The sequence below is a fragment of the Candoia aspera genome, chromosome 2 (assembly GCF_035149785.1).
Source record: "Candoia aspera isolate rCanAsp1 chromosome 2, rCanAsp1.hap2, whole genome shotgun sequence".
NCBI lineage: Eukaryota > Metazoa > Chordata > Lepidosauria > Squamata > Boidae > Candoia > Candoia aspera.
In genome coordinates, this window is record NC_086154.1 from 121792484 (window position 1) to 121804589 (window position 12106).

The 12106-nt window shown below is 41.1% G+C and overlaps 2 protein-coding genes across 2 annotated transcripts in view; one reads left to right on the forward strand and one right to left on the reverse strand.

Moving 5' to 3' along the window:
- ARSG (arylsulfatase G) overlaps positions 1-12106 on the reverse strand; it is a 588957-nt gene that overhangs the window by 340578 nt on the left and 236273 nt on the right. The gene's annotated exons all lie outside the window — the stretch shown is intronic.
- FAM20A (FAM20A golgi associated secretory pathway pseudokinase) overlaps positions 1-12106 on the forward strand; it is a 61841-nt gene that overhangs the window by 46146 nt on the left and 3589 nt on the right. The window contains exons 9-10 of the mRNA XM_063293459.1: positions 4942-5023; positions 8076-8135. Coding sequence (XP_063149529.1) covers positions 4942-5023; positions 8076-8135 — 142 coding nt within the window. The remainder of the gene's footprint in view (positions 1-4941; positions 5024-8075; positions 8136-12106) is intronic.

The following is a 12106-nucleotide window of genomic DNA, read 5'->3' on the forward strand; positions in this document are numbered from 1 at the left end:
TCCAGCACTTCAGCATTTAAACTCTCCATTTGGGGTTGGTTTTTTTGTTTTTGTTTTTGTTTTTTGTTTGCAATGGCCAAATTATACCAGATAGAAATATAGCAGAAGCAAAAATTAAAGCTGTAGTCCCCTGCTAAGATCCCAGCCCAGATGCACTGACTCCTATGCTTTGAATATTATATAGTCTATCAATAGGGGCAGAGCTACACATTCACTCATTCATTCATTCCAGTTTTGATATTACAGCAGAAACAGATCGTGGCATTTTAAAAAATATCAGATGCATTGTAGCATGAGATTCTGCCTACTACAGCCCATTCCAGATTAACTTCACAATGATGTTGATATTCTGAATTCTTTGTGCTAGATTTCATCTCTTCAGCAAAGGATCGTTACCTTGTCATGGTACTGGAGTTTGAGCACCTCAATGATGCCATGAGCTAAACTGTGAAGGGCCACCCAAGACGGGAAGGTCATGACAGAGAGGTCAGACTAAATGCGATCCCTGGGGAAGGTAATGGCAACCCACCCCAGTATTCTTGCCGTGAAAACTAAATGGATCAGTACAACCAGAGATATGTCGGTATACCATCGGAAGATGAGACCCCCAGGTCGGAAGATGGTCAAAATGCTACTGGGGAGGAACAGAGGATGAGTTCAACTAGCCCCAGACATGATGACGCAGCTAGCTCAAAGCCGAAAGGACGGCTAGCGGCCAACGGTGCTGGTGGTGAATGGCGAATCCGATGTTCTAAGGATCAACACACCATTGGAACCTGGAATGTAAGATCTATGAGCCAGGGCAAATTGGATGTGGTTACTGGTGAGATGTCAAGATTAAAGATAGACATTTTGGAAGTCAGTGAACTGAAATGGACCGGAATGGGCCACTTCACATCAGATGACCACCAGATCTACTACTGTGGACAAGAGGACCACAGAAGAAATGGAGTAGCCTTCATAATTAATAGTAAAGTGGCTAAAGCAGTGCTTGGATACAATCCAAAAAACGATAGAATGATCTCAATTTGAATTCAGGGCAAGCCATCTAACATCACAGTGATCCAAATATACACCGCAACCACAGATGCTGAAGAAGCTGAAGTAGAGCAGTTCTATGAGGATCTGCAGCACCTACTGGACAACACACCTAAAAGAGATGTTATTTTCATCACGGGAGACTGGAATGCTAAGGTGGGCAGTCAAATGACACCTGGAATTACAGATAAGCATGGCCTGGGAGAACAAAACGAAGCAGGACATAGGCTGATAGAATTTGCCAAGACAAGTCACTGTGCATAACAAACACTCTCTTCCAACAACCTAAGAGACGGCTTTATACATGGACTTCACCAGACGGACAACACCAAAATCAGATTGACTACATCCTTTGCAGCCAAAGGTGGAGGACATCTATACAGTCGGTAAAAACAAGACCTGGAGCTGACTGTAGTTCAGATCACGAACTTCTTCTTGCACAATTTAGGATCAGACTAAAGAGATTAGGGAAGACCCACAGATCAGCTAGATATGAGCTCACTAATATTCCTAAGGAATATGCAGTGGAGGTGAAGAATAGATTTCAGGGACTGGACTTAGTAGATAGGGTCCTGGAAGGACTATGGACAGAAGTGCGCAACATTGTTCAGGAGGCAGCAACAAAACACATCCCAAAGAAAGAAAAAAACAAGAAGGCAAAATGGCTGTCTGCTGAGTAGAAGTAGCCCAAGAAAGAAGGAAAGCAAAAGGCAACAGTGATAGGGGGAGATATGCCCAATTAAATGCAAAATTCCAGAGGTTAGCCAGAAGAGATAAGGAATTATTTTTAAACAAGCAATGTGTGGAAGTGGAAGAAGACAATAGAATAGGAAGGACAAGAGACCTCTTCCAGAAAATTAGAAACATTGGAGGTAAATTCCAGGCCAAAATGGGTATGATCAAAAACAAAGATGGCAAGGACCTAACAGAAGAAGAAGAGATCAAGAAAAGGTGGCAAGAATATACAGAAGACCTGTATAGGAAGGATAACAATATTGGGGATAGCTCTGACGGTGTGGTCAGTGAGCTAGAGCCAGACATCCTGAAGAGTGAGGTTAAATGGGCCTTAAGAAGCATTGCTAATAACAAGGCAGCAGGAGACGACGGCATCCCAGCTAAACTGTTCAAAAACTTGCAAGATGATGCTGTCAAGGTAATGCATGCTATATGCCAGCAAATTTGGAAAACACAAGAATGGCCATCAGATTGGAAAAAATCAACTTATATCCCCATACCAGAAAAGGGAAACACTAAAGAATGTTCAAACTATCGAACAATGGCACTCATTTCACATGCCAGTAAGGTAATGCTCAAGATCCTGCAAGGTAGACTTCAGCAATTCATGGAGCGAGAACTGCCAGATGTACAAGCTGGGTTTAGAAAAGGCAGAGGAACTAGGGAGCAAATTGCCAATATCCGCTGGATAATGGAAAAAGCCAGGGAGTTTCAGAAAAACATCTATTTCTGTTTTATTGACTATTCTAAAGCCTTTGGCTGTGTGGACCATAACAAATTGTGGCAAGTTCTTAGCGGTATGGGGATACCAAGTCATCTTGTATGCCTCTTGAAGAATCTGTATAACGACCAAGTAGCAACAGTAAGAACAGACCACGGAACAACGGACTGGTTTAGATTGGGAAAGGAGTACAGCAGGGCTGTATCCTCCCACCCTACCTATTCAACTTGTATGCAGAACACATCATGCGATTTGCTGGGCTTGAGGAATCCAAGGCTGGAGTTAAAATTGCTGGAAGAAACATTAACAATCTCAGATATGCAGATGATACCACTTTGATGGCTGAAAGCGAAGAGGAAGTGAGGAGCCTTATGATGAAGGTGAAAGAAGAAAGTGCAAACGCTGGCTTGCAGCTAAACCTCAAAAAAACCAAGATTATGGCAACCAGCCTGATTGATAACTGGCAAATAGAGGGAGAAAATGTAGAAGCAGTGAAACGCTTTGTATTTCTAGGTGTGAAGATTACTGCAGATGCTGACTGCAGTCAGGAAATCAGAAGACGCTTAATCCTTGGGAGAAGAGCAATGACAAATCTCGATAAAATAGTTAAGAGCAGAGACATCACGCTGACAACAAAGGTCCGCATAGTTAAAGCAATGGTGTTCCCTGTAGTAACATATGGCTGTGAGAGCTGGACCATAAGGAAGGCTGAGAGAAGGAAGATCGATGCTTTTGAACTGTGGTGTTGGAGGAAAATTCTGAGAGTGCCTTGGACTGCCAGAAGATCAAACCAGTCCATCCTCCAGGAAATAAAGCCAGTCTGCTCACTTGAGGGAATGATATTAAAGGCCAAACTGAAATACTTTGGCCACATAATGAGAAGACAGGACACCCTGGAGAAGATGCTGATGCTAGGGAGAGTGGAGGGCAAAAGTAAGAGGGGCCGACCAAGGGCAAGATGGATAGATGATACTCTGGAGGTGATGGATTCATCCCTAGGGGTGCTGGGGGTGTTGACGACCAACAAGAAGCTCTGGCGTGGGCTGGTTCATGAAGTCACGAAGAGTCGGAAGTGACTAAACGAATAAACAACAAAAGATTTTGTCTCCATGTTAACAACTAACACACATAGGTACATGTCAGCACAACCCTCTTTAAGAGCTTATTTTCTACCACACTCCAGCAGCAGGGAGCAAACACATTTTATAATATATAGCAAATGTCTCCAGTCAATTGTTTGGAATTTTGAGATTATATTGTAAACACACTCAGAAAATGGTTGCCATGCTTGAAGGCCTTCAAAATCTCCCTTTATCAGAAGGCAAACTGGTAAAGTTGCTTCTCATCACCACTTTTACCTCCCAAGATGCTCTCTACTCCTCTATTTTTTATTGCTTTCCCCCAAAAAACAGACGGATACACTTACTAACAAAGCATTGGGTTGCAGCTGTCTATTCTTATTTAATCAGAGGACCTTTTCCATTTATGTAGGGCTCATCATATGTTTCAGGAGGTACTTTTCTTTGCAGTGTTCCCATTTTTAAATTAAAAGAATGTAAAAACAATGTTCAGGAGAGGGTGGGAGGGCCATGTTATATATCCTGGCTTTGCACTGTTTAGTAAAAGCATTCCAGTTCCTCTCTCCTCTACTGGGCAAAAGGATATTACATGCTTTTACCTGACTTCCAAATGTCAAAGTCTTGGCCTCGTTGTGAGACCACATATCTTACCTCCTCTGAGTTTCAGCCAGAGGAAGGAATTAAATAGTTGAGAAGCTTGGAGTCCTAATAAAGAATCCGGTGTACATGCCATGAAGATTAATAACCTTTCCTGTAATGGTGATATCTGGCTGGATTGCAGAATAGCAGTAATGTCTAACTGACCACAGCATGCAACATTAACAGAACTACAGAACAAATGAGGCTGCAGTTTTGTGTATACACACTGGCCTGGCTGTAAATCTAAAATAACTCAATGAGGCTTTCCTCTGAGCAGGCCAACATGGAATTATATTGACAGCCATTCTACTCCCTGGGAGAAATAGTGACATTTCATGCATTAATATGTGTGTATAACCAGGAATTCAGTGTGAGCACAGTCTCTGCACCCCACCCAGAGAAATCCAGATGCCCCCTTGAGCACAACTGCAAACTGAGCTAAGAAGGCCCCACAGGACATAAGAAAAGCATCGAAGAGTAAATCAATCAGTGCTAAGGAAACCAGTTGTGGATCTGAATCCTGAATTGTCAGCCTATGTGACCCAAAATCTTTCAGTAAGCTCTTTAAGTTGCTGTTGGTCCCCTCACATTAAAAGGTTTGGTATCTCTTGTCAGCATTTCTTAATCCGTGTATCCAAGCTTATTTCTATATTTAAATATTGGATGTGGGTCTGCATGCATACAGAAATGAATTTGTTCTCCATACTCTTTCTTTTTGTCTTCTGAAAGGCAATATGGACCGCCATCATTATGAGATGTTTACCAAGTTTGGAGATGACGGCTTTTTGCTTCATTTGGATAATGCAAGAGGGTAAGGCAACTTCATCATTATCAGCGTCCTCCACCTAAGCACTAACCTTGACAATTTCCAGGTAGAACTGACTTCAGTTACACAGATTGCAAAAAATAAACAGATATAAATTGGTTTATGCAGTATGGTAATCCCAAATTAAACTAAAACAGGGCTTCTGTCTGCTTAGGAGTTCCCTATACGGACAGCCCTGATCCCTTTCCACATTTTTTCTCCAGAACTTCTTTAAAGGTAGGAAACCAGAAACTGCCTTGAACTGACTGATTTCATGCCAAGTCATAATTGGCCAGGTTCATCTACAGCAGAAAACCCCAAACAAATTAGCCATATTATGGCTGCTGTAATGGTTGCCTAATCCCAAATACTCAGTCTCACAACCTCGAGCTTCAAGATAACTGATTTATTAAAGGAATAGTATGCAAATACAGAGAAAGCTGAGAATGAGCCAAAGCGCACGAAATACAAACTTAAAAGCCTTGCCTTCAATTCAGTCCCACCCCAAGCACCCGTCAGCACGCACCCCCTCCCAGGTGCTAGGATCCGTCACACGCGCCTGGGAAAGTAACCTTGAACAGGAGTGCAAACCCAAACATACATTCCAAAGTTCCAAAACAAAGCAGAGCGCAGGAATGGAAAAACCCAGCCATGAGCAAGGCGGGTATACACGGAAAAACGGTTTGACATGTGAAACGTTACGATGTTAACAGAACATTGAAATGGGGAACATGACAGCTGCTCATAGTGCCCCTTTGCACTGTGCCAGAATGTTTGCTCCTCTTGTCCTGGATTGTTGAATAATGACTATCCAGGATCTCTGGGGAATCTGGCAGAAGCTTTTCCAGATGTCCCTGGGGAAGCCAGGAATTGATTTGCAGCCAGCTTCATACACAACCTACAGGTTGTGTTTTGGCCTTCCTGAAACTGATGTCTTCTACATGTGTGGGAGTACAACTCCACCAAATTTGTTTATTGGCTAGTATTTACTTCAGATATTGGGTTTGAAAAGGTGAAGTTTCAAATCTGAATTTGACAAAAAATGTGGTTGGGTCCATGTGATAGGTGAATTCATCCTTGGGGGAGAGGATAGTTCTGCTTGCCTTGGAGGAGGTAGTGGTGCCCCTGTTCTTCAAGAATCCGTTGCTGGCTTTGGACAGTTCCAGTTGGTGTTGATAGGGGAAGAGGTCAAGCCCAAGCATCCTGAGTCATAAGGTGTCACAGGGCTTAAAGCTCTTGACTCTCCTGTTTAATGTCTACTGAAGCCACTGGATGAGGTCATCCATTGACACAGGGTCAGATATCATCAGTATGCTGATGATATTTAGCAGATACTCACCCTGTGATGTTGTCAAGATCATATCCACTGCCTGGTGACTATTAGAGTCTGAATGGGAAACCTCAGGCTTCAATCAGCAAGACAGAGTAGCTGTGGATGTAGAAACCTTCTGACACTGGGGATGGGAAAGGACCTAGGTTATATCTCCTGTTCAGCCCAGGGTTGGGATGTACAACTATCACTTCAATACTAATGATACCTGAATCCATGCAAGCAGATGGCCTCTCTCTAAGAGAGCATATAGATGCTAAACAGGAGTTGTGGCCCCTGCAGGAGAACCTATGGACCTTCAGATGTTGCTGAGCCACAATTACTAGCAGCCCCAGCTAGTGTGACAAATAATATGAACTAATCTAAGTTATGTCCAGCCTTTTCATGGATCTCATGCATGTGCCCCCTAGTCTTTCCAGGCAGGTTAGGGCTAAATGAGATACATGCTGACTTGGTATTACATGTGGTTTTCAGCTATTAATGGAAATCAATGCACCTGATGTGAGCATTCCAATATTCTGCAATCCGTATTGGCTTTAAACTGCTTAGTTCTTTTTGGGGAACCTGGGAAATTATTAATGTTAACCCATATCACTACATATATCTGTTAGGAAATTGTGAGCATATATATTGAACTACAGTTCACAAGAACTCAGAAAGAAGCCAAGGACATAGAACAGAGAGAGAGAGATCCCGTCCAAGGTCAGAGAGAGAGACGGAGAGAGATCAACTTTAAGTCAGAAGAAGAATTCAGTAATAATAGTCAATCAGTACTGAAATATGGACCTGATCCAATTCAAAGGATATAGTTTGCAACTGATTTTAAACCAGTTCATACAGATGCAATCACGTACTTCCAATCATGTAATCTGGTCTGAGTTGCAGGACTTTCAGGGCAGAAATATCACATGTGAAAATCAGTACAGTATAGGGAATCCTCTCTTTGAGAGCAGGAAAGGCAATGGCTGGCTCTTTAGCTGTTGTAAGACTGCTACTCTCAACATCCCCATTATTAGCCATGTGGCTGGGACTGAATGGAAGTCTGAGTTCAGCAGCAAGTTGCCCACCCTGTTTTAGGACATCAGGACTTCTGAAACTGGAGGCAGCATGAGTAGTGGCATGAGGCTGTGCAGCAAATCAGCAAACCCATTTTTTTCCCCAGGACAGATTGTCAGGTGACTTTCAGAGTGGGTCAGCAGTATTGTCCTCTGGAGTTATGATTTTGAAAATGTAGCACATCTGTTCTTGGCCTCTGGTGCAATATGGTCAGAATTATACAGGTTGACTGGGAATTCAACAGGCAAGAGATAAGGCTTGCTCCGTACAGTAAACACACCCTTCATTTATGCTTTATACTGTCATCTGTGTAGTTTTCTTGGCAACGTTAAAAAAGTGGTTTGTCACACCCTTCTTCAGAATATTTTCTTTGGTTCCAACTTGCACCAACAACCATGCAATTCCCAGAGGTCCCAAACCCAAATATGAATCAGACTGTCCCTGATTAGCTTTCAAGTTCAGCCAGCATTGGCTAGATGCTGCCATCTATTGAATCTGTAAGCTTCCTCCAACTCCCTATGTCTGCATTTTGTATACAAATTCAGTCATTATCAAGCCACACCTTTGTATCCTATTGACCAGTTTTTCTGATGACCACTCTGATATACATTCTTTTCCAGCATCTTGGGTTGTTTGCTGTGCCCTTACACTGCCATTTACTTGTTCTCACAGATTTGGGAAACATTCCCGTGATGAGATTTCCATCTTGGCTCCACTTGAACAGTGTTGCATGTAAGTACTTCCCTTTTCGCGTCAATTTAGTTAAACAGCAAGGCTACATATTGTGGCCCGGGTATCTAGTAAGCAAGCAATCACCTGTTTTGCCTAACGGTCCTAAGAGAGACTAGCTAAGTTCAATTGGTCCACATTGTTAGAACATGAAGCAATGTCCAAAGGATTTTCCCAACTCTTTATCTCCCAGATTCACCATCTGGAAAGTGAGACAAAGTCCTGAAGACCCAGGAAAAATGGGTCTCATACCTTGGACGATGTTGCACTTGGTCACAGCCCTGTGTGTGTGTGTGTTCTGTTGATTTTTGAACATCTAGCACATTTGACAAAGTTATTCTACAGTATTTTTCTAAATTATCTCTTTTGAGCTGCATGCAGTCACCAAGATTTCACTGTCGTACTGGTTGCACACCCCTTCCCTTTCAGACCTGCTATTCATCAAAGCACAAGGAAATTGAGGCATTCATTTTGATCCCTGTCAAGAACATTAAGACTTTATTGGCTTCTAAAGGGACCAAAACTTCATCCATTTCTTTTGTGTCCCCCTGCAGTCATTTTGGGGTATAGGATTTGCTCATAAATTGTAGTGCCTGTATCCTCTCCAGGTTATTATTTTATTAATTCATATAAATCAATAGCCAGTCCTTCAAGAAGTTGGGCAAAGAGTTATTCATCCTCTGAGATTCTTCCTCCAGCTAACCAATTTCCACTATGTTCCCTCTACATTTCTATAGAAGCCAATGTCAAAAGCATCATCTCAAGCCATATAGATATATAGAGCCTCCAGGTCTGGTTTCAAAAGCCATTATTCACACCTTGCAAACCATCTGGTTTATAATTATAGGGTTGCCAATAAATTTTGTATACTGTATGTCCTTCAAGTGTGTGTACTCTAAATTGGCTTTTGCCCCCGCCTACCCTGAAATAATCACCTTTCTCTGCCAAAAACTTTTCCTAACTCAGCATTTTAAAAGGATGAAAGGGTAATTACATCAAACCTTTTATAAACATTAAAATTGCTTATGGTTACAGTATTGAGTATTGTCCTTATATACCCCTTAAAAACCCTGCTACAAATATCATGAGCTTGCCTTGCTGTGTGACAGGTAATATATAGGGAAGCCAATTTTGCTTCAATTTAGTCAAACATCTATTCTGGATATGTACTGTTAATTTTACTACTGCTATGTATTCCCCAAGTTTGATTTCCCAAACTGATATTGTCAACAAAGTACCTCTTTTCCAATATTAGGCCAAATTTGTCCTTGCAGCCAACAGCATATATCTTAGTAGACAGTGATTTTTATTTATTTGTTTGTTTGTTTGTTCTGGAAAGATTCCTAGGTTTTGGGTTTTTTTTAAAAAAAACCTGAAGTTTCAGTTCAAGCTTTCTTTTAAAGATTTTTTTAAAATAATTGTATTTCTTTCCAGTACTTTTGACTTTTTTACATGACCACCACATATGATAACACGCTCCTTCTGTACCATGTTTCCTACATGTATTATTATTTATCTATTTTTGCAATTATGGACGGGTTGGGTACAATGGAAGGGAACGCAATATTGTTTTTACCAATCATTTTTTAGTATTTATTTTTATTTTTTTATTTTTTATAAGAGCATGTGCATTTATTTCACATAATGACAAACAGTGATGATATTAATATCAAGATAGATGTTTAGAGTTTTGTGGTGATTTTAAATTTTATGACAAGTGTAAATTCTATTTATGTGCTGATATTTTACCTTTCATCCTCTAGGTCCTTTATCATTTTCTTCTTTTTTTCTGTTGTTCTGTTTATTTTATTCTTCAAATATGTTAAAATAGAAAAATATCAAAAAGGCTGATAGGGAATGGCCTGAGCAGCATCAACCACAGGACAAACCTTTTAGTATACCAGAACGAACACCAAGAAAAGTAACCAATGACTCCTTGCATCCATAATCCAGGCAGAAGGCTTCTTTAGGTTTGGCTCTTCCAGAGAAAAGCCTCAAGTCTGTTGTAGGTAGCATAGCCTTCTCTGATCTTGTGTCTTCCAATTATGTTGGATTCAAACTCTGATCATCCAGAGCCAGAAGTGCCAGTGGTGATACTGGTTGGCACTGATAAGAGATATAGTTCAGTACCAATGGCTTCACTGTTGGAGAAGAAGATTGACCTTGAGGCTTTAGTTCAGTTGCAGGATAAAGACTTTTTCCTTCTTTCCATCTTTTATTTCAGAATAGATTTCCTAACTTGAGGGATTTGATTCAGCTAAAGATCCATGCAGCTGGCTTATTAATAACTGGAAAGCTCAACCCATTGCCAGTTACCTGAAATATTACTGTAGGGTGTGTTGTTTTTGGAGGGCAGGGTCAGAGTGGTTGCCCCAGGTGGCAATTCTCACTCTGCACAATCAGGTTCTGCAAGAAATGGAAAGAACTGATTGATTGTCTGAATAAGAGTCCTTTGTGAAGGTGGTAGAGTCATGTGAATCACTGGGATAACCACTCAAAATATATAAACCAATGTTTCTCAACCTATGCTGGCTGGGGAATTCTGGAAATTGAAGTCCACACATCTTAAAGTTGCCAAGGATGAAAAACACTGATATAAACTATTTTTACACACAAGTGTATTTCCAGATGCCTTTCCCTTAAGAACAACTAGGAAATAGGTGACATCTACTAAAGCCAAGATGAAGAATATGTTGTCCTTCCAGTGTTGTCTTTTTTTGGGTGTGGGGAGGGCTTTGAGTCAGTCTTGAATCCTGGTGACTGCCTGGACTAGTCCCTGCAGTTTTTTTGGCAAGATTATTGCTGATCACTTCCTAAGATGGCTGGGGCTCTGATGGGAGAAGTATTAGAAGCTCTGGAGGGCCACCGTTCTTCCCCATCCTGTGCTAAAGGCTCAGCAATCAAAATTGATTTGATTGGGACAGGATTATTTATGCTGTGCTTTCTCTGTCTCTTGATCCTGACCAATAACTATTAATCCTGTACAGAAGATAGAGTTTTGGGGGGACTTTATTACAGAATAGGCTTTGTGTGCAGTGTACATTTTGAGTTTCTTATAGTGCATGGACAAAAAGGGAGCCCAGTTTAGATTTGTGTGCCAGCTTTAAGGCTAACTTTATAAACCTGTATGTTTAGGTTCAGCTGCTCTGTGACAAGTTTGCAGTTCAGATATGAGCAGTTGTCTGTCAGAAATTTCAGTGCGGTCATCTGACTTTGGCTTAAATTGAACTAGGACTTTGCTCCTAGCTGTTCCATAAAAACAAGCAAACACACATCTCCATGGAGTTTCAAGAGATACGTTGCTTTTGAGAGCTCTGTAAATTCTTTGTCATTGCAGAGGAGAAGTATGTTATTAGATGTTCCAAAATAAGATCCAGTTTGAATAAGAGTAGGAAATTAATGGTGAGGTCTATCTACACCAGCCTTTCTCAACTTTTTGACCCTGGAGAAACCTTTGAAATATTTTTCAGGCCTCGGGGAACCCATGCACATTCAGGCTCAAATATAGGCCAGAAGTTACAAAATTATTTGTTTCATGTGTAGGCCTGTATATATGCATTAACAGTGTTCTTAAACTAAAAATAAAGAATGAAACTTACCTCTTTAATGAGAAGTTGCCCGAATTTGAAATACTTTTTAAATAAATTGTGATCTCCCAGGGAACCCCTAGTTACCTCTCACGGACCCTAGGGTGCCATGGAACCCTGGTTGAGAAACCATGATCTACGCTGTTTGGAATTCAGTCATCACAGGAAACCCACTCATTTAAAGCACCTACTTTCACACGCTTGTCCATACCCCCAAAATTGACTATTGAAGTGTGAATGCTCCCTAAGCGAAGAAGCAATTGCAGCAGAGTCACTGGGAGTCAGCTGGCATATAAATTTAATAAATAATAGTTGTTGTTATTGCCCCGGTTCTTCTAACCATCCTTTGTAGAGATGCTCCAAGAGCAGTTGTGTGCATGCAGTTAT